Below are 23,176 nucleotides of genomic sequence, written 5' to 3'. Positions count from 1 at the left end.
CCAGTGGGTTTAAGAGGTGCACACAGTGTAATAGGGCCATGTCTATGACTAACTCACATGACATTGCCTATTATGACTGGACCCTTTTCATAACAAATCCTCTGATTGTTCTCCTTGTGCTAAAATGCAGAAAGAACTTGAAAAAGTAGAGAGGCTGTGTTTGAGAGACTTTTCTTCACGAGGAAGTCCGATTCATCCTCTGTCATCAAGAGCATCAGTCTCCATGACTTCTGGAGCTGCACTGGACACTGATGCATTGGTGCTGAGGAGGTCTCCCCCCTGCCTCAGTGTTGAGCATTGGTAGTGACCACCTGGGCCGAACATTCTTGAACCTGACTCTGAGGTTATTTGTGGATTCTGCATCATCCTCATCTGCATTGAGGGACCCTGATGCCAAACATCCTTGAAGCATGGTGCCGGGAGCTACAGTGGCACCAGTGTCGCCAGTAACTGAGAAGCGTCTGTGCTGAGAGAACCACTCCCCCCTGAAGTGGTGCTGATGCGCCAGTCTCCCCAAAACCAGGATCCCGTTTCCAATTCGGCACCGACATCTTCACAGCTGTTTCTGCACAATTGACCAAGATGGAATTCCAACACTAACTTAGGAATGAATTCTAGTGTTGGTGCACCCTTACTTGGACGATTGGCTGATTTGGGCATAGTCTTTCACAGAGAGTGAGAAAGCCAAAAAGGGGGATGTTCAGCTTCTTCAGGAGCTCATTTGGGTAGTCAACTCAGCCAAGAGCAAGTTGGTTTCCATTCAGTTGTTGGAATATCTGGGGGCATGGTTTGACACATGACAGGGCAACGTTTTCCTTCTGAAAGATCAGCTCAAGAAGCTTCAGCATCAGCTCAGAGCCTTATGTAGAAATGTCAGGCCAGCAGCATGGGAGCTGCCAGCAGCAGTACCTCTAGAATTCTGTGGGCTTGGGTGCATATGGAAGTATGTATATATATATAATTGTCATAAAAACTAGTCATTAGTAAACAAACATATGGAAGCATTTTCTAAAGGGTAGAGCTGCCTGCAAATAAATATATGCATATCTGTTATAATGAAGGCATATATATATATATATATATTTCTGTTATAATAAAAGCATACACATGTCTTTCTGAAAAAGGTATATATACACACGCCTAAAATTATTTAAATACATCTTCTAATATGGTAGAGGCTCAATGAATACATCCTCTAATAAGATAGAGACTCAAAGAATACATCTCTTATGTAGCTCTCTTTCTGTTTCTATGAAATAGAATTGCTTTAAAGAAAGACTGTCAGGTCTAGGTCTATATTAAGCCCATTGGGGATTACTGTATTGAATCAAACACTGTTCTTCTTGTATTAAAAGATTATCAGTATCGCCCCTCTCCACTTCGGTATAATTTGTTTAAATACCAAGAATCTGAGATCTTCGATAGTATGATTCAGATCATTCCAGTGTGATACTAGGGGGGCTGTTTGTATATCTCTATTTATACAGCTTTTGTGCTCAATGATCCTAGTCTTACCATTCTTTTGGTCTTGCCTATGTAGAGCAAATTGCAAGGGCATCTGATAATATAAATCACCCCACTCAAGTTGCAATCAGTATGTCTTCTTAGGGTATATTCTTTCTTGGTGGTAAGATGTATGAAAACATCCGTGGTGATTGCATGCCTACACACAGAACATCTTCCGCATACTCTGTGTCCTGGTGTTGTAAGGTCTACTGGGTCTCTTTCTGGGAGAACTGATAGAACTAACTTATCTTTCAGGTTTTTACTTCTTGAGAACTCTATAGTGGGTCTTACATTTCTGAAGCAAGGATGAGTTTCTAGTATGTGCCGATTTTTGAAAATGGTTTATTGGAATTCTTTGGCGTATTGTGAGAAGCAGAGAGTACAGGCTAAATCTGGTGCCTTCTTTTCTACTTGGTTTGACAGCAGAGCGTCTCTCTTTTGCATGCTTGCCTTTAACATTTTTTAGGATAGCCCCTACTTAAAAAAACGTTGTGACAGTATATTGGCCAGTTCTTTCGTACTCCTCAAAATTAGTACATATCCTCTTGAGTCTCAAAAACTGGGAATACAGGAGGTTGTTCTTCAAGCTGCGTGTATGGAAACTTGTGAAATGTAAGAATGTGTTCTTGTCCGTCAGTTTCCTGTAGATTTTAGTAATGAACAAGTATTCTGTTTTCGTGATCAAGATGTCCAGAAAAGGAATCTGGTGAAGGTTGAAATCCATTTTGAACTTTAAATTCTTGTCGCAGGTGTTGAGCCAGTTGTAAAATCGTCCCCTTTCCATATTAAGAGTACGTCATCAATATACCTCTTATAGAAAATGATATTGGATTGACAGGGGGGATTACGTAAAAAATTTTCTTCGAATACTGCTACATACAGATTTGCGACATCAGGTGCCATGGCTGACCCCATAGCTGTGCCGTGTATCTGTTGATAGATGGTCTTCTGGAATGAGAAGTAATTCTTTGTCAAAGCCAGTGTAGCAGAAGTGATGATTAAAAAATTAGGTATCCATCTGTAAGTCTGTCTATTTTTCAGTGTTTCTTCAATAATTAGGAGTGGTTCAAGTTGCGGTATATTTTTGTATAGGGATTCAATATCTAAGGTTACCAAAATGACTTGGCTTAAATCTCCTGATACTTCTTCTAAGAGGTTAATGACATCAGTGGAGTCCCTCACTTCTAAAGCTATTTGTGGAATGTAAGGTCGAAGAAAGAAATCTACAAACTTCGATAATGGTTCGAGTACTGAGCTGTTACCCGACACAGTGGGTCTACCTGGAGAGTTGGTGAGGGACTTGTGGATTTTCGGTAGGATTTAAAAGGTAGGAATGACTGGATATTCAAGGAGAAGAAAATCTCTGTCTTTGGATGTCAAAAAGCCTGCATCATGAGATAAAAGAACTACTTCTTTAATTTCTTCTTTTAATCTCAAAGTAGGATCTTCAGTCAGACGGACATAATATTCTGTGTCAAGTAGTTGTCGGAGGACTTCATTAACATAATCATTCCTATTCTGTATGACAACTCCTCCCCCCTTGTCAGCTGGTTTTATCACAATATCAGTGTTCCTGGTTAGGGCTAACATTGCTTTGTGTTGAGGCTTACTCAAATTATGGAAGCTTTTTTTAGGTTTTGTGGTTTCTATAGTTTCCACATCGGACGCATTTTATAGAAGGTGACAATCACGGGATCTGTTGTGTCAGGTGGGATCCATTTAGAATGCTTCTTAACAGCTGAGCCATGTGGAACCAATGATTTATCTGAGAAAAAAATGTTGAATTTGGAGTTTTCTATTAAACAGGAACAAATCTATACGTATCTGTAATGGATCATAACGGAGAGTAGGCACAAAAGAGAGGCCTTTCTTAAGTGCTGCCATTTGATTGATGGATAATTCTGTACTGAAAATGTTAAAGATGGGGATTTCCTCTATTGTGGAGTTAGGCGGGGCTACCAGGGTCTGTAACCTGTTCCTGGTTGGTATCCTCCTCTTCCTCTTCCCCTGCCTCTCCAATTGCCTCTAAACCACTGGGCTGGATGATTCGGGTAGCCTTGGTATTCCTGGTTTCTCTGTTCTGGTCCTTGTCGGAAACGATCTTCCTTGGAAACCAGTCTTATCCTGTTGGGAGGTCCTGGTAAAATCCTGTCTAAAAAAGCCCTGGTATCTGGACTCACTGGTGGCTGGATAGGACTAGTAAGTGGTGACCTAAAACGTTCACCAGAATCGCTCCTAATTCTCTTTCTACTCCTGTTCTCTGAGGTGCTTCCTAAATTCTGGACTGTGTGTTCTATTGTTTTATCAGTAACTGTACCCTCTAAATTATTCACTGGTCTTTTTGTCCTAGAAAGGGATCGTGGTGGTCTTCTAGTCTGGAAGACCTTTGGTCTGGACCACGGATAGATGGACCCTTTCTCTATGCAATTTATTCATTTTAACTTTTCTGATGTCATTCCTAAAATTAGACAAACGTTTATTGACATTGACTATTACTTTGTCAAAATGTGTGTCTTTTCACTTTAGTAATTCAAGTTTCTGTTCTACCAATGGTTTCAAAGTATCATTCTTTTTTTTAGAAGTTTCAACTATAAGGATCATGAGATCCAATGTGCATTTGTTAAGGATAGAGCTCCATTGGTGAAAGAAATGAGCATCACCTTGAAAGAGATGAAGCTGTTTCATGATCTGAAGCCCCCTAGGGATATGCTGGTTGTGCAGATATTGTAAAATAGTCACGTAGTGTAATTCATTTTGTATAAAGTTCTTATTAAGGTGTATCATTTCTGACCAGATGTCCTCCAGATTTTCTTGATCAGGTGTAAAAACTTCTTCATCTGGTGCTGGTTCTTGTAAAAGTCTCTGGAGTCTATCTTCTGAGAAACTCAGTACGTCTCCTCAAGGGTCGAATGCCATGTCAATCTTCAACAGAAGAGAGTGACAAACACAGAAGAAAGCAAGCCTCCGCACTGGAAAATCCAAAGAACAACGTCACAGCGGAGGAGACAAGATGGATGATGTCAAAAAACTTCTACTGGACTCGAAAAAGTTCACAGCAGAAGTTTATTGAAACAATCTGGACTCGACACAAAACGTGTTTCGGCCACCAAGAGGCGGTTGTGACCCAGTCAGTGGGAGGAGGGTTCTAGTGTAGAGCACAAGTGGCACGTTCAGGTGGACCTGAGCTGTGCTGGGGATAAACCCTCTAAGTGGCCGCGGGGTAGCCCCAGGCGGGTGGGTTGGTGTTTTGTGACACCCAGGATCAGTGGTTTTTGGTAGAAATGTCCTGGTTGATTATATTATCTCGAAATTAGATCCTTCTGCTTATCGTTTCCGAGTTTGTTGCTGCTTATGGGCAAGATGGTGCAAGTGCTATAAGACAATGAAACAGCAATATGCCATTTGCCAAGGAGGAAGAAAGAGTCAGCTAGTAGCATAGGAGGTTGACTTCATTATACACTGGGCAGAGACTCTAGCTCTGTCAGCATCTCACATAGCAGTAATAGAGAATATTCAAGCGAACTTTCTCAGCAGAAATGCTCTGGATCTAGGCAAATGGCTTGTAACTGAAGAGGGTTTTGACAGCATAGTGGGGATATCTAATCATGATTTTCATAGCCACCTTCAAGAATGCTAAAGCTCCCACGTTTTTCAGTCGCAGGAGAGAGTGGCTCTAGTTCAACCATGGTCTGTGTTGGGTCTCTTGTACATGTTAACTCTACAGCCCTTGTTGAGCAAAGTCATTTAGAGAATAGAGATTCATCAGCGTCTAGTAGCTTTAGCTTGAGGTTGGCCGAGAAGACCATAGTACAGAGATCTCATCAGGTTGCTGGTAGGACATCCTGTATCTCTTATCAGTAATGGACCGTGGTAGATGCAAGGACTGATTCCAATGCAGGATTCATCTCCATTTTGTCTTATGGCTTGGCTATTGAGCGAGCTAGGTTCCTTAAGCAGGGTTACTCTTCTAGAGTTACAGCAACTTTATTGTGTTCCAGGAAGTAGAGTTGGTATATGGAACATCAGATAACCCTGTTAAGAGCTTCTGTTTCGGAGGTCTTGGAATTTCTACAAGATGGTTTTGAATAAGAGTGTCACGGTCTTGGATACTAGAGGTATGTGAGCCTTTGGGCTTCTGCCGTTGAGCGGCAGCAGCAGGCAAAACCCCCCAACCAGAACTGGACTAACAAACAACAAGACAGAAGCTGCCAATGTAGGTAAGCAAGCAGGAACACATAGGACTAGAACTATCAGACTGGAACACAGGACTGGAGCAAGACTTCACCTGCGCTTGACTGCTGTTCCCTAGGGGTTGAGCCCCTAGGTGCGGGCAGCCGGCAGGACATATGGGATATAGGAACTCACACAGGGTATAGGACTCTGAAGCAAGCTTGACTAAACAAGTACCAGGAATCAGGACTGAGGGTACTCCCTCAGCTGACAGAATACAGCAACAAGCTTGATTAAACAGGGACTGAAGGTAAAGGCTGAAGGGACTAGAGAAACAACACAAGACAGACAAGGCATACAGGCACGAACCAAAGCGAGGCAGAAGTGCTCCTAACAGCACACCAACAAGACAGAAGTGCTCCTAACAGCACCAAACGAGAAAAGCAGGGAAGCCAAAAGGGTAAATCAAGGAAGCTCAAGCAAAGCAGGCAGAAGTGCTTCTAACAGCACACCAACAACCATGACCTTTGGCATTGCAAAGGCAAAGCAGCAAAGCCCACAGGTGCTTAATAAAGACCATCACCAGCTGAGGCTCAGCTGCAGGAATCTCAAGGTACGTAAGGGTGCTGCTTAGGTACAAACAAGCCAAGCAAGTCTGGCAGACTGGAAAATCCGGACCGGACCGGCCTCTGGAACTTGCCTGGAAAACAGCAACAGATAGTCCACAGCAGTCACCGGTACTGGCCACCAGAGGGCGAGGGGAGCACAAACCAGGAAAACAGTCACAATCATGACAAAGAGTTTGACATGCAGGCTTATTTTTGAAAGAGAAGGGCGCCCATCTTTCGACACAAATCGCAAGATGGGCATCCTTCTCCCAGTGTCGCCCAAATTGGCATAATGGAAAGCCGATTTTGGGCGTCCTCAACTGCTTTCTGTCGCGGGGACGACCAAAGTTCATGGGGGCGTGTCGGAAGCATAGCGAAAGCGGGACTGGGGCATGCTTAACACATGGGCGTCCTCGGCCGATAATGGAAAAAAGAAGGGCGTCCCTGACGAGCACTTGGCCGACTTTACTTGGTCCATTTTTTCTTGTGACCAAGCCTCAGAAAGGTGCCCGAACTGACCAGATGACCTCCCCTTACTCCCCCAGTGGTCACTAACCCCCTACTACCCTAAAAAAAAAAACTTTAAAAATATTATTTGCCAGCCTCTATGCCAGCCTTGACTGTCATACCCAGCTCCCTGACAGCAGTATGCAGGTCCCTGGAGCAGTTTTAGTGGGTGCAGTGCACTTGAGGCAGGCAGACCCAGGCCCATCCCCCCCCTACCTGTTACACTTGTGGTGGTAAATGTGAGCCCTTCAGAACCCACCACAAACCCACTGTACCCCTTAGGGCTATGATAGTGTTGTACAGTTGTGGGGAATGGGTTTTGGGGGGCTCAGCACCCTAGGAGCAATTTCTGAAGTCCACTGCAGTGCCCCCTAGGGCAGTGATGGCGAACCTATGGCAAGCGTGCCAGAGAGGGCACGCGCGCCATCGCTGGTTGGTCCGTCCGCCCGCCCTCCCACCAAGCACCAGGCCGCCCCCCCCCCCCCCCCGAGCATCAGGGCCCCCCTCCTCCGAAATTTAAAAGGCATACCTGGTCGGGGTTAAGGCGGTGTCGGCAGCGAAAAGTGTGTTGTTTGCTCGGCGCGCCTTCGGCCTTCCCTTCCGTCTCTCAAGCTCTGGTCCCGCCCTCGCAAGGTGCTAGGTGGGAGGGAGGCCTGCCTGATGCTGGATGCTGGGTGGGAGGGAGAGAGGGAGGGAGGCCTGGTGCTGGGTGGGATGGAGGCCTGCCGGGTGCTGGGTGGGAGGGAGGGATGTCTGCCTGATGCTGGGGGCTGGGTGGGTGGGAGGCCTGCCTGATGCTGGATGCTGGGTGGGAGGGAGAGAGGGAGGGAGGCCTGGTGCTGGGTGGGAGGGAGGCCTGCCTGATGCTGGGTGGGAGGGAGGAGGCCTGGTGCTGGGAGGGAGGGAGGCAGGCTTGATGCTGGGTGGGAGGCAGGTCTGGTGCTGGGTGGGAGGCAGGCCTGATGCCAGGTGCTTGGTGGGAGGGAGGGATGCCTGGTGTTGGGAGGGAGGCCTGCCTGGTGCTGGGAGGGCAGGGGGGAGAGGAGGGTGGCTGGAGGGGAGAGGAGGGTTGCTGGACATGGATGGAGGGCAATAAATGAAGAAGAAAGGAGGAAAGTAAAGAAATAAATGGAAAGGAAGACCTGGAAACGGAGTTAAGAGAGCAGTAGAATCAGAGACTAGGACCAATATGGATAGAAAAACAAAATCACCAGACAACAAAGGTAGATAAAATCATTTTATTTTCATTTTAGTGTTTGGAATATGTCCAATTTGAGAATTTACATCTGCTGTCTTATTTTGCACTGGTTATACTGGAGCTGTAACAGCTTACATAAATGATTTATAATGAAAATAAATCATTTTATTTTTTTCTCTTATACTTGTATAATAGTTTTAATGATGTCTGTTTATATGCGCCATGGCTGGTGTAAGGGGTGTGGTTATTATAGGGGTGGGGTCATATGTGGTGACCCCGCCCATAATGAGTACCAGCACCTGCAATAAATAATTAGATTTTGGGTTGCTGTTGGGCACTCGGTCTCTGAAAGGTTCGCCATCACTGCCCTAGGGTGCCCGGTTGGTGTCCTGGCTTGTCAGGGGACCCAGTGCAGTACAAATGCTGGCTCCTTCCATGACCAAATGGCTTGGATTTGGTCGTTTCTACTACTACTACTATTTAGCATTTTTATAGCGCTACAAGGCGTACGCAGCGCTGCACAAACATAGAAGAAAGACAGTCCCTGCTCAAGGAGCTTACAATCTAATAGACAAAAATAAAGTAAGCAAATCAAATCAATTAATGTGTACAGGAAGGAGGAGAGGAGGGTAGATGGAGGCGAGTGGTTACGAGTCAAAAGCAATGTCCTCTGTTTCCATTATCGCCAAAAACCGGGGACGACCATCTCTAAGGGCGACCTAAATGTTGAGATTTGGGTGACCCCGACCATATTATCGAAACGAAAGATGGCTGCCCATCTTGTTTCGATAATACGGGTTTCCCCGCCCCTTCGCCGGGATGTCCTGCGAGGACGTCCTCAGGAAAACTTGGGTGCCCCGTTCGATTATGCCCCTCATGGTCTAGGGTCTTGTGATCTTAATTTGGTTTTGTCGGTCTTGGTGCACACTCCTTTGAACCAATACAGGACTCTACCTTGAAAGACATTTTTTCATCTAGCTGTCCAGTGAGAAGAGTGTCAGAATTGCATGCTCTGTCCCTTTGGGAACCATTTTTAGTCTATTCTGAGGAAAAAGGGTTTCTGTGGCCAGTTTTCCTTTCTTCCTAAAATAGTTACTCCATTTCACCTCAATCAGTTTCCTTACAGGTCTTTAGACAGTAAGTTGATGGGGATCATTGTGGTTGTCGTCATAGATTGGATGCTTCGTTGTCACTTGCCAAGGAACAGCAAGTTTAGTAAATTGGACGTTTAGTTCTCTTTGATGGGTCCAGAAAGGGTGAGGGGACCTTAAAAGTTACTGTTGCATGTGGGATTAAGGAGGCAATTGTTTAAGTGTACATTTTGCTGAGTAGACCAATGGCCTCAACTCGGTCAATGTGTCGTCATGAGCAGAACACAGATTGATTCTGCGTCAAGAGATTTGCAGAACAGCCACTTGGTCATCCGTGCATTCCTTTGTCTAACATTACAGGCTAGATGTGCAGACAAGGCAGGATGCTTCTTTTGAAGCATGTATGTTGCCTGTGGGTAACGCTAGATCGTGCCCTTGAAGACTACTGCTTTGGTGCATCCCAAGCATCTGGACTGATCTGGAGGGACATTAGGTCTTGCCTGCTTTCTTTTCTTGTGTCCATCTAGATTGATTCTAGAACCCTGCCCAGTGTCTCTATTTGTAAATAGCTACACAGATATATGTTTAAATGGATGTTGAACTTGTTCACTTCTCCGCGTTTGTAGTTCTATGAACTGAGTCTTCAAATGTTTTCCTTGTGTCTGTCATTGGGGTTTTCCTAGTGTGTATGGGGAGCTAAATTCACTGCTTTGTTAAGAAAATACTGGTTGTTTGTAGGCTGCACAGAACACTATATAGAGTGGTGTCATAATTCAGTAGTTCTGTGAGTCTCCCTCTGCAGGCAGGAGAGCATATACTCTAGCATCTGGACTGATCTGGTGAGACTCAAGGAAAGAAAATTAGCAGATAAGACCTAATTTAACCATTTCCACCAGAAAAGGTACCAAGCAAATAGTACCTTTGTTGGGCATGACTGATAAACACAGATATATTTTTAACCTTCAAAGAACACCTAATAATTAGAAAATAAATACTTTTATTATTAACTGAGCTGCATGTTAATAGGGATTGACACTGCAATTAACAATATTATTCATTAGTCGTGATTAAAAAAAAAATTGTGTCTAATAAATTTAATCACATTGCTGTGTCCATCTCCTCTCAACATCTCTCCCTCTCTTTCATGCTGAACCCCCGTCCTCAGTGTGATTCAACATCTCCCCCTCTTTTACCCCCCCCCCCCCCCCCTCCAATCTGGGTCTATCTTAAAGCTGGTCTTCTATGGTCCCTGGCAGCGATGCACATAACACTGCCTGCAGACTGCTCTGAAGTGTTCCCTCTGGCACACCTGCCCTGTGGAAATGGGACATATCATCAAAGAGGAGGTGATGGGTGACAGGGAAAGCTTCAGAGCAGGCCGCAAGTAGCCTATGTGCATCGCTGCCACTGTCAGGGACAAAAAGAAGACCAGTTTTAAGGTAGATGGGGAGGAGGGATTGAGGGAGGGTGGAAATGCCAAACCCTGGGGAGGGGAAGAAATGCCAGACTGCACATCAGGGGAGGAAGGGAGGGAGGGAGAGAGAGGTGATGTTGGATAGATACTGGACAATGCAGGAGAGAGGAAGGAAGGAAGAGAAGGAGAGATGTAGGACCTGGAGGCAAGAAGGAGGGAGATTATCAGTTATTTAATCATGCAACTAATTGCAATTAAAATTTTTAATCAAAATGCAGCCCTATAATTAGTACGTAATAATTGAAGCCATGTGTATTATAGAAAATATATTTGTAGTGTAAAATTAATTACTCTAAAAGGTGCTTTATTAGCAGCCACAGGCCTCCAATTTAGAGTATAGAGCACAGGTGGCTCTCATGCTATCTTGTTACTGTGGATATTTTGGTATCCATTCCCATTCAGCCCTGGCCTTCCTGCTGAGATAGATTTCAGTTAGATTTAGCTCAGGCCTTTTCATTGGTGGTACAATGAATTAAATTCAGATTCAGTAGGTATTTCCTTGTCCCAGAGGCCTGCAGATTTACTAAAAGATTAACACACATCAATATGCATTTACTACAGGTTTCATGTTATGCAGTGGAACCTATTTTCTAATGGTGGTAACACAGTAGCACCTTTTATTAAGTCTAGCGCTTTGTTTGTATCTGAGGAAGTACAAGTTAAAGTGGCATGTCCAGGATCACAAGCAGCATCAGTGAGATCTTAATCCTGGCTTTCTTGGTTCTCAACCTGCTATGCTAACTACTAGGCAGCAACTCCACTCCAGGGTTGGTTTTATATTTTAATCTGTTTTGATGTCAAGAAGGCGTGTGGACATCACTGAACAATCACAGATTAAAGTTTACTGCCATGCACAGGTGTTGAGGAACAATCAGAACAGGTTTGGAAAATATCATTCATTTTCTATTTTTTTCTCTTTCCAATGGGTTTTCAGTATTACACAAAAGTTGCATCCTTACTTTCACTGTTTCCATTGTTGTGAGTATCTCTTTCCCATTTTAAAAATGTAAACTGGAGGGTTTTTCTGCCTACCATTCATTCATTCTGGGATTCTGGCTGACTCTCAATATTAGGTGTGTTAGCAGTAAAATAGGTTTATTTTTTTAATTGTAGGAATGACACCAACACAAGGCACAACAATTACAGGGTCATCTTCACATCGGCAGCCTTCTGTCAGTCCCCTTTCTTTGAACACAGACTCAAGAAGGCAGCAGTCACAGCAGATGTCTCCTACAATGCCCCCTCTCTCGCCGATCACACAGGTATGATGTAGGAGTACAGTCATAGTACTAAAGGAACAATATCCTCTTTATCCCCCTTTATTTGGGAATTTCAGAAGTGGATCACAGATCATTGGTACAGCAGGTGGGAAGAAACCCTGACCACTAGTTTCAAATTACTAGCAGTTTCCAGAGGGATTTTTGATGCTCTATTGCCACTTAACCCTGAGGCATTATGTACACTATATCATGGCTCCAGTGTGCACTATTTAAGTTTTCACGGCAAAAGTACGTACCTTTATAAATTGTGCAACACCTTCTTTGCCGTAGCCCCAGAAACCAGGAATTTCTTGAAAAAGAATAAAATGTCCTCCTTTTGGGTCTCTGCATTTATTTTCCAAGATCATCTTGACTCTCCTGTTATGTGTTTCATTCTTGGTTAGATTGGTGATGGTGTCATGACATTCCATTCCTATGGTGCCTGTATTTGCATGAGGTAGCAATTTCAGGCACCCCAAGAGCTGCATCACCATTTGCTTTAGTGATTAAAAATGGGCATTCTTCAATTTCTTGAAGAATGTTGAATCCTCCTGTAAGTTAATTTTCCATTTACTCATGTAAATTTTCAGTTTGTGAAATGTTAGATAACCTCATGCTGCAGGGGTATGTTTTATATCCCTGTAAAATATGTGTGCATTTACTTGTACATTAGTGTACATGGTATTATTCCTGTGATTTTCTTTCCATTTGGAAGGCTGTGGCTGTGGATGCATTGTCTTTGGAGCAGCAGCTTCCTCCGTACTCCTTTTTCACCCAGGCAACTTCGCAGCAGCAGACCCAAGTGCAAAGTGGTCTGCCTCAGAATGCCTCCTTAATGCAGAGCTCTGGGTTACAGCGAGGGACACAACTTCCTCCTCTCTCGGTGACAATATCGTCATCCATCCCACAGTCGCCTCCGGGCAACCAGACACAGCCTTCAATGGCTATAGACATTAACTCGGTAAGCTTCAATTACTGCTTAGCTTGGAATAAAGGCAGAGTTCAAGTGTTCAGCAAAAGGCTATAGCCTGGATTATATGTTCCTTTAAGTTTAGAGATCTGGAAAAAAATAAAATAATGTATGTTGTTGTATGTGCCTGTGTACATTATACAAGTAAAAGCCAAAAATAAAACTCAACACATCTAGTGCACTAGAGAGAGCAGAAACAATAATTGTTCTAACTCTCTCACTATGTTTGAAGCAGTAATGACCAAGAAGTAATCCCCAATATAAGAAAGTTTATATGTATTCATAAAACAAAACTGGGTGTGTATGTTAGGTACTAGCAGTTGAGAAAGTGTCTCTAATCATAAGCCCTTTTAAGATTTCAAACTCATCAAACTAAGTGTGTATGTGTGTGTGTGAAGAGGAGGGGGTTCTTCCTACAGTGTTTCAGAAGAGCAGCTGTACATCATGGGCTTAGGGAGGAATTTCTTCTAAGGGGCGAAGTAATTTTTTGCATTTCCAACAGAGCTGTTTTCTGTGCAGCAGGTAGAACAGAGGGTGGTACAGATGAAGATTGCCTTATATGGTGGGACAAAAAGTTTTAGAATGCAACAATGTAAGAAACCGATAAAGTATCAACAGGGTTTCATTTCCCCATAAAACTTATACAAAAAGCGTCCGATTGTAGTGTGATCTCACTAATGGTTCATGGATTTGATATACCACCTTAACAGTAACATAAACTTCTCAGTACCAGGCATGTTGTGAAATAAAGTAAATCTGTACAAAAAAGTCACTTTAGGGCGTACAGCAAAACTCTCACAACAAGGACCCTACCTAGTAAAAGGCAGAACCATAAATATTGCAATGAGCCTTAGAACATCAGTTCACCTATTAGAAACTGAAACAAGACAGATTACTACATATTCTTACATAGAAACTCCTTGTTAACAGAATATCCAGCTAGTTGCACACACACACAACACATACAGACCCTCACCAAATATAAATAACTATAAATTGAAAATAGAAATATGCAGACAAAAATGAAACTGTAACACCAAAAAGCTAGACATTGCATTTAGTGCAACAATATAGAAATAGAGATTCAGGGCGGGGATGGGGAGCAACCAGGGAAATTGCCCTGAGCCTCAGGCTAGAGAGTACCCCAAGCCTTTCTGAAACTGAAGAAGACATTGTTTACTAGTAGGCTTTGGAATCCCCTCCCAAATTTCTGTCCTTCCCCCTGCCATGTCTAACACTGACTGTAGTAGATATACCTTCCAAAAACTGAAATATCTAATTGTATGCCTTTATAGCCTGCTTGTTCCCAAAAAGGGTCCCAATCATTGAGAATTAAAAACAACTTTCCAAAATTAACAGTTTTGACAAATCAAATAATGAAGCAAATATGTTTTCAAATATTTGCAAAAGATAAATAAGATGGCTGCTGTTTGATATACATGGGTAGACCATTCCAAATATAAGCAGCTTGATACTAAAAAGAGCTCTCAAGGGTCTGTTTTAAGCATATAATCTTAGCTGCAGGAAAGTTGAACAGGCCTTGATCTAGTGACATTTTTTTCTACCTTTGCAGTCTGGCCATTTTATTTTTCTAATTGTGCTGATCTGAGGCTCTGGTTCCTGCAGTCCTTTGTCTCCTCTTAACTCTATTTGTAGGGGTCACCTGTCTACTGGCCATTTCTCTCTCCTCCTGTCTTCATTTCCTCCCCTGCATTCATCTCTAACATATCTTCTTTTCAGCTTCCATTCATTTTACTGTTTCTGTATCTGGATTTCACTCCTCCTTACCAACCAGTCTGTAGTCTCCCTCTTTTTACCTACGGCTTTCCATTTCTCTCCTTCAGCCCCACTCCCATTCCCGATCAATGCCACCTTCCCCAGTCTCTCGCTATCTTTTTCTTTCTCTCCTCCCTCCTTCTCTCTTTCCTCTTTCCCAGGTCAAGCATCTCCTTTCTTTCTCTCCACACCCCTCCCCCCAGTCCAGTGGCTTATATCCAGCATCTCTTCTCTGTCTCCATAGTCCCCCTACCCCCCATGTTCAGCATTCCTTCTCTCTAGTCCCTTCACCCCCAATACGTATATGCTCCTCCATATAGTATTACATCTAAACATAACCTGTTCCCTCCCCCAACAGTGGGTATAGAGCAGAGCTAGGACTTTTCCCCACAAAACCTAAGGTACAAAAAAGTGCAATCTGCTGTTCTCTCCATAACAGAAACATAAAGCTTCTTGGTACCAGGCAAATTGTGAAGTAATACAAAACTGTACAACTTTCAAAACAAGGACCCTATCTAGGCTCCCTCTGTTTCAGGCTTCCTGATCTGTGAGGGCAGTCTGTGGCAGAGGCTTGTGTTCAGCAGTCTTACAGATCAATGCAGCACTTTGGTTCTTTACTGTTGTTATAGGTCATGCGATTACGACAACACAGCAATATGGTTGGCTGACAGGTGGGGAAGGGAGATGCTGGACAGAGCTGCTTTTGAGGATAGCAGTTGGCAGAAAATCAGCCAAGCAGCTAAGAAATCTAGTGGGGCAAATGGTTCCTACGCCCATGCTGTAATATCATTTCTATCCACTTGATTATAAATAGGGATGGATGGTAGGTACCTTGGAGAACTTCAGGAAAGGAGAAAGTTAAAAGGCTGATGAAAGGGAGGGTCAAGGTAGTGTTTTTTCAGTATTAACAGTAGGAAGCATGCAGCCTTGTTTATATATATATATATATATATATATATATATATATATATATATATATATATATATATATATATATATATAGAAAAAAAAACAAGTTTAATGGCATAATACATGCTCAGTAATTTTACACTGATTTATTGTGCTGTGCCTGCATAAGGTGTTGGTTCAGTGACTGAGCTTAGAAGGAGAGATCCTGAATTCAAAATTAGACATGATTTTGACCTAGTTTAGATTAATTTCTGTATTATGTATGGATAGCCTCTGCATGAGGTGTTTCCCATATCTCAATTATTAGGGATAAGACTAGAACTAAGTATAGCACTTTTGGAGATACAAGTGGCATACGAGCCTTCAGTAGTTGGAGTTAAAAATAATTTCATCAACTGTATATGTCGGTAAAAGGTTGAGCCTTTAACATATCAATAACTGATTCAGGGATCAGTGCTTTCTAGGCAGGACTCCGTTAGGTCTATGTAAGTTTTGAATGGCTTTTAAAGGCACATTTGCATATGTTTAAAGCGTGCTGAAAATGTGAAGATTAGCTTTTAAGCTTCTCATACATTCACTCCCTACTCAATGCTGATTTGCCTTGCCACCCTCTATGCCCTTGGCCCAGTTTCATTTGGTGTTCACATTGTACATTCTCCGAGGACAAGCAGGCTGCTTGTTCTCACTGATGGGTTGACGTCCTCGGCAGCCCCCTCCATCGGAAAGTTTACTAGCAAAGGCCTTTGCTAGTCCTCGCGCGCCCATGCGCACCGCGCATGCGCGGCCGTCTTCCCGCCCGAAACCGGCTCGAGCCGGCCAGTCTTCTTTCGTCCGCGCTCGGTACGGTCGTGTTACGCCGTTCGTGCCCCAGAGAGTCGACCTCGCGCGTCCTTTTCGACGTGTTTTTTGCTGTTTTTTCCTTGAAAAAGTTCGGGAAGCGCTCCGGTAGTGTTCCGGAAGACCCTTTCGGGTTTTCTGCCCTTCCCGTATTTCTCAGTTTTTGCCCCGTAAGTTTTCTTTCGTTGTCGGGGTAGGCCTCTTTTGGCCTCGGTCGAGATTTTTCTCCCTCTAAATTTTGGTGCTTCAATTTTCGCCATTTCGGCTTTTGATTTCGCCGGCGTGATTTTTCCGCCCATGACATCGAAGCCTTCCAGCGGCTTCAAGAAGTGCACCCAGTGCGCCCGGGTAATCTCGCTCACTGATAGGCACTCTGCGTGTCTTCAGTGTCTAGGGGCCCAGCACCGCCCTCAGAACTGCAGTCTGTGTTCCCTGTTACAAAGGCGGACTCAGGTAGCGAGATTAGCCCAGTGGAACGTTTTGTTCTCGGGCTCTTCGTCGGCATCGGCACCGGAGGCATCGAGTGCATCGACGTCGTCAGCGTCCGGACCATCTTCCTTGGCTGCCGCTCCATCGACTGCATCGAGGCATCGGACCTCTGCATCGGCGCCGAGGCATCGGGCGACTGCATCGACGTCGGTGGTACCGAGACTTCGTCTGCTGATGTCGTCGGACGGAGGTGCATCGTCAGGAGTACAGGTGAGGGCTGTCCATTCCCCTGCTGGTGGCGGTGAGCCTTCGGGTGGGTCTCCTCCTACCCTGAGGGCTCCTGCGGTACAGCCCCCCCGGGATCGACCCTCTTCGGTCTCGGCCCCGAGGAAGCGACGGATGGATTCTACGTCCTCCTCGTCGGTGCCGGGGAGCTCCGGTGACATGCTTCGGAAGAAGTCGAAGAAGCATCGACACCGGTCTCCTCCCCATGTCGGCACCGAGAGCTCTGGGTCGCCGAGGGATTCGGCACCCAGCAGGCATCGGCACCGAGAGGACCGCTCACCCTCTGTTCAGGAGGTGTCGATGCGCTCCACTCTGGACAGCCTGGAACAGCCTCCTCGCCCGGAACAGGTTCTGACGTCGACGCCTGCATCGACCTCTCAGCCTTTCTCTGCAGCCGCTCTAAACGAGAGCCTCCGGGCCGTTCTCCCAGAGATTCTGGGAGAGCTGTTGCGCCCTACCCCTCCGGTACCGGCGGTGCTTGCGCCTCCGGTACCGTCGAGTGTGGCGCCGGCTGGCCCATCGCCCAGGTTGAGGTCCCCGACGTCGGTACCGCGTGCGGTGCCGACAGCGGCCACCTCCCAGGAAGGCTCCCCGACTACGTCGGCGGAGGGAGCTTCGCCGATGCGGGCGAGGGAGTCTACCTCTCGACGCCCCCACCGTGGACGGGGTTCCACCGAGTCGAGTAGGGCGAGGTTGCAGACGCAGGTTCGTGAACTTGTGTCTGACACCGAGGGTGAGGCCTCGTGGGAGGAAGAGGAGGACCCCAGATATTTCTCTGACGAGGAGTCTGAGGGTCTTCCTTCTGATCCCACTCCCTCTCCTGAGAGACAGCTTTCTCCTCCCGAGAGTCTGTCTTTTGCTTCCTTTGTCCGGGAGATGTCTACGGCCATCCCCTTCCCGGTGGTTGTGGAGGACGAGCCCAGGGCTGAAATGTTTGAGCTCCTGGACTATCCTTCTCCACCTAAGGAAGCGTCCACTGTTCCCTTGCACCATGTCCTAAAAAAGACATTGCTTGCGAACTGGACCAAGCCACTAAGTAATCCCCACATTCCCAAGAAGATTGAGTCCCAGTACCGGATCCATGGGGACCCAGAGCTGATGCGCACTCAGTTGCCTCATGACTCTGGAGTTGTGGATCTGGCCCTAAAGAAGGCTAAGAGTTCTAGGGAGCATGCTTCGGCGCCCCCGGGCAAAGACCCTAGAACCTTAGACTCCTTTGGGAGGAAGGCCTACCATTCTTCTATGCTCATGGCCAAGATCCAGTCTTACCAGCTCTACACGAGCATACACATGCGGAACAATGTGCGGCAGTTGGCGGGCTTGGTTGATGCTCTTCCCCCTGAGCAAGCCAAGCTTTTTCAGGAGGTGGTCAGGCAGCTGAAGGCGTGCAGAAAATTCCTGGCCAGAGGAGTTTATGACACTTTTGATGTTGCGTCCAGGGCCGCTGCTCAAGGTGTGGTGATGCGCAGGCTCTCATGGCTGCGTGCCGCCGACCTGGAGAATAGACTCCAGCAGCGGATTGCGGACTCGCCTTGCCGTGCGGACAACATTTTTGGAGAAAAAGTCGAGCAGGTGGTAGAGTCTCTCCACCAGCGGGACACCGCATTCGACAAGTTCTCCCGCCGGCAGCCTTCAGCCTCTACCTCTACAGGTAGACGATTTTTCGGGGGAAGGAAGACTGGTCCCTATGCTTCTGGTAAGCGTAGGTACAATCCTCCTTCCCGACAGCCTGCGGCCCAGGCTAAGCCCCAGCGCGCTCGCTCTCGTCAGCAGCGTGCGCCTCAGCCAGGCCCCTCGGCTCCACAGCAAAAGCAAGGGACGAGCTTTTGACTGGCTCCAGCAGAGCATAGCCGACATCCAAGTGTCAGTGCCGGGCGACCTGCCAGTCGGAGGGAGGTTGAAAGCTTTTCACCAAAGGTGGCCTCTCATAACCTCCGATCAGTGGGTTCTTCAAATAGTCCGGCAAGGATACACCCTCAATTTGGCCTCAAAACCTCCAAATTGTCCACCGGGAGCTCAGTTTACAGCTTCCAGCACAAGCAGGTACTTGCAGAGGAACTCTCCGCCCTTCTCAGCGCCAATGCGGTCGAGCCCGTGCCATCCGGGCAAGAAGAGCTGGGATTCTATTCCAGGTACTTCCTTGTGGAAAAGAAAACGGGGGATGCGTCCCATCCTAGACCTAAGGGCCCTGAACAAATATCTCGTAAAAGAAAAGTTCAGGATGCTTTCCCTGGGCACCCTTCTCCCCATGATTCAGCAAAACGATTGGCTATGCTCTCTGGACTTGAAGGATGCCTACACACACATCCCGATACTGCCAGCTCACAGACAGTATCTGCGATTTCAGTTGGGCACACGCCACTTCCAGTACTGTGTGCTACCCTTTGGGCTCGCCTCTGCGCCCAGGGTGTTCACAAAGTGCCTAGCTGTGGTAGCAGCGGCACTTCGCAGGCTGGGGGTGCACGTGTTCCCATATCTCGACGATTGGCTGGTGAAGAACACATCCGAGGCAGGAGCCCTGCAGTCCATGCAGATGACTATTGGCCTCCTGGAGCTACTGGGGTTTGTGATAAATTACCCAAAGTCCCATCTTCTCCCAGTGCAGAAACTCGAATTCATAGGAGCCCTGCTGGATTCTCGGACAGCTCGCGCCTATCTTCCAGAGGCGAGAGCCAACAACTTGTTGTCCCTCGTCTCGCGGGTGCGTGCGTCCCAGCAGATCACAGCTCGGCAGATGTTGAGATTGCTGGGCCACATGGCCTCCACAGTTCATGTGACTCCCATGGCCCGCCTCCACATGAGATCTGCTCAATGGACCCTAGCCTCCCAGTGGTATCAGGCCGCTGGGGGTCTAGAGGACGTGATCCACTTGTCCACGAGTTTTCTCAAATCCCTGTATTGGTGGACGATTTGCTCCAATTTGACTCTGGGACGTCCCTTCCAAATTCCTCAGCCACAAAAAGTGCTGACCACGGATGCGTCTCTCCTGGGATGGGGAGCTCATGTCGATGGGCTTCACACCCAAGGAAGTTGGTCCCTCCAAGAACGCGATCTACAGATCAATCTTCTGGAGTTGCGAGCGATCTGGAACGCTCTGAAGGCTTTCAGAGATCGGCTGTCCCACCAAATTATCCAAATTCAGACAGACAACCAGGTTGCCATGTACTATGTCAACAAGCAGGGGGGCACCGGATCTCGCCCCCTGTGTCAGGAAGCCGTCAGCATGTGGCTCTGGGCCCGCCGTCTCGGCATGGTGCTCCAAGCCACATATCTGGCAGGCGTAAACAACAGTCTGGCCGACAGACTGAGCCGGATTATGCAACCTCACGAGTGGTCGCTCAACTCCAGAGTGGTGCGCCAGATCTTCCAAGCGTGGGGCACCCCCTTGGTGGATCTCTTCGCATCTCGAGTGAACCACAAAGTCCCTCAGTTCTGTTCCAGGCTTCAGGCCCCCGGCAGACTAGCATCGGATGCCTTCCTCCTGGATTGGGGGGAGGGCCTGCTGTATGCTTATCCTCCCATCCCTCTGGTGGGGAGGACTTTGTTGAAACTCAAGCAAGACCGAGGCACCATGATTCTGATTGCTCCTTTTTGGCCGCGTCAGATCTGGTTCCCCCTTCTTCTGGAGTTATCCTCCGAAGAACCGTGGAGATTGGAGTGTTTTCCGACCCTCATCACACAGGACGAGGGGGCGCTTCTGCATCCCAACCTCCAGTCTCTGGCTCTCACGGCCTGGATGTTGAGGGCGTAGACTTTGCCTCTTTGGGTCTGTCAGAGGGTGTCTCCCGCATCTTGCTTGCTTCCAGGAAAGACTCCACTAAGAGAAGTTACTTCTTCCATTGGAGGAGGTTTGCCGTCTGGTGTGACAGCAAGGCCCTAGATCCTCGCTCTTGTCCTACACAGACCCTGCTTGAATACCTTCTGCACTTGTCTGAGTCTGGTCTCAAGACCAACTCTGTAAGGGTTCACCTTAGTGCAATCAGTGCATACCATTACCGTGTGGAAGGTAAGCCGATCTCAGGACAGCCTTTAGTTGTTCGCTTCATGAGAGGTTTGCTTTTGTCAAAGCCCCCTGTCAAGCCTCCTACAGTGTCATGGGATCTCAATGTCGTTCTCACCCAGCTGATGAAACCTCCTTTTGAGCCACTGAATTCCTGCCATCTGAAGTACTTGACCTGGAAGGTCATTTTCTTGGTGGCAGTTACTTCAGCTCGTAGAGTCAGTGAGCTTCAGGCCCTGGTAGCCCAGGCCCCGTACACCAAATTTCATCATAACAGAGTAGTCCTCCGCACTCACCCTAAGTTCCTGCCGAAGGTTGTGTCGGAGTTCCATCTGAACCAGTCAATTGTCTTGCCAACATTTTTTCCCCGTCCTCATTCCTGCCCTGCTGAACGTCAGCTGCACACATTGGACTGCAAGAGAGCATTGGCCTTCTACCTGGAGCGGACACAGCCCACCAGACAGTCCGCCCAATTGTTTGTTTCTTTTGACCCCAATAGGAGGGGAGTGGCTGTAGGGAAACGCACCATATCCAATTGGCTAGCAGATTGCATTTCCTTCACTTACGCCCAGGCGGGGCTGGCTCTTGAGGGTCATGTCACGGCTCATAATGTTAGAGCCATGGCTGCGTCGGTAGCCCACTTGAAGTCAGCCTCCATTGAAGAAATTTGCAAAGCTGCGACGTGGTCATCTGTCCACACATTCACATCTCATTACTGCCTGCAGCAGGATACCCGACGCGACAGTCGGTTCAGGCAGTCAGTTCTTCAGAACCTGTTTGGGCTTTAGGATCCAACTCCACCCCCCGAGGGCCCTGTTTGTTCTGTTCCAGGCTGCACTCTCAGTTAGTTGGTAAATTTTTTAGGTCAATCTCAGTTATGTCCTCGCCGTTGCGAGGCCCAATTGACCATGGTTGTTGTTTTGAGTGAGCCTGGGGGCTAGGGATACCCCATCAGTGAGAACAAGCAGCCTGCTTGTCCTCGGAGAAAGCGAATGCTACATACCTGTAGAAGGTATTCTCCGAGGACAGCAGGCTGATTGTTCTCACAAACCCGCCCGCCTCCCCTTTGGAGTTGAGTCTTCCCTTGAAGTGTATTGTCTTGCTACATACTGGACTGGCCGGCTCGAGCCGGTTTCGGGCGGGAAGACGGCCGCGCATGCGCGGTGCGCATGGGCGCGCGAGGACTAGCAAAGGCCTTTGCTAGTAAACTTTCCGATGGAGGGGGCTGCCGAGGACGTCAACCCATCAGTGAGAACAATCAGCCTGCTGTCCTCGGAGAATACCTTCTACAGGTATGTAGCATTCGCTTTATCAGGTCCAGCTGTATACTACTCCGCAGGATGTCCTGGTTTAGAAAAGTTCAAGAAAAGCAAAATCACTTTTACTATGCCCCCTATAGCAGTATTTTTTGACTAAGGATTGCACTTTGGGTTCCTTTTGCAAATAATGCAAAGGAGTAGAACTGTTAAGTTGCAGCTGCTTTCAGATCTTGCCATCTTAAAAGTAAAACGTTTCTTTTGAAGTATGAGGACAAATATAATTTAATGTGAAATTTCTATTTTACCTTTTGTCGATAGTCGGCCACTTTTGTTTATATTTTTGCTCATTAAGGACAAAAGTAGGTAACAAAAAATAAAAAAGCAACAATTCTACAAGCCTCTTTGCAGCATTTTGAAATTGTGCATCTTTTGATATTTTGCAAGGTCTGGAAGGGAGATAAAGTTGTATCTGAATAATGCAGACATAACCCTGTGTTAAAAAAAGGCACTTCAGCTTTTGTTTTAAAGGGCTGTATTTAAGGATATGATAAAAGACCCACAGAGCTATCTATACAAGGGTTTTACATTTTTTTTAAAAATGTTTTTGTTGCAAAACGTTTTCTGTGGAAAGTTTCCCCTCTCTTTTCAGAGCTTGCAGTAAGAAAAATCCTTTTGGAAAAGTTGCATGTTTCAAGTGTGTGCAAAGTGACCTGTAGGCTTTTAGTGCTCTTGTCAGATCCTTCAGCATGGCTCTAAATATTGGTTGAAAATGTTTTTCCATTGAAAGAAATCTACTAATAAACATGGGACAGGAAGAAGTGCAGAAGGCAGTTTTGGGGTCATGGGGCATCTTGTAGGTGACATGTCTGTGTTGGCTCCAGTGGGATCTTTTGCCTGA

General features: G+C 46.5%; 1 protein-coding gene across 2 annotated transcripts in view; it reads left to right on the top strand.

Moving 5' to 3' along the window:
* CRTC1 (CREB regulated transcription coactivator 1) overlaps window positions 1-23,176 on the top strand; it is a 253,322-nt gene that overhangs the window by 167,730 nt on the left and 62,416 nt on the right. For both annotated transcript variants that reach the window (XM_030217332.1, XM_030217331.1), the window contains exons 9-10: window positions 11,668-11,816; window positions 12,529-12,774. In XM_030217332.1, the coding sequence (XP_030073192.1) occupies window positions 11,668-11,816; window positions 12,529-12,774 (395 nt within the window). The remainder of the gene's footprint in view (window positions 1-11,667; window positions 11,817-12,528; window positions 12,775-23,176) is intronic.

The sequence above is a fragment of the Microcaecilia unicolor genome, chromosome 11, assembly GCF_901765095.1.
Source record: "Microcaecilia unicolor chromosome 11, aMicUni1.1, whole genome shotgun sequence".
Lineage (NCBI taxonomy): Eukaryota > Metazoa > Chordata > Amphibia > Gymnophiona > Siphonopidae > Microcaecilia > Microcaecilia unicolor.
The sequence above is the reverse complement of the archived record's forward strand: the minus strand, read 5'-3'. Positions and strand labels throughout refer to the sequence as shown.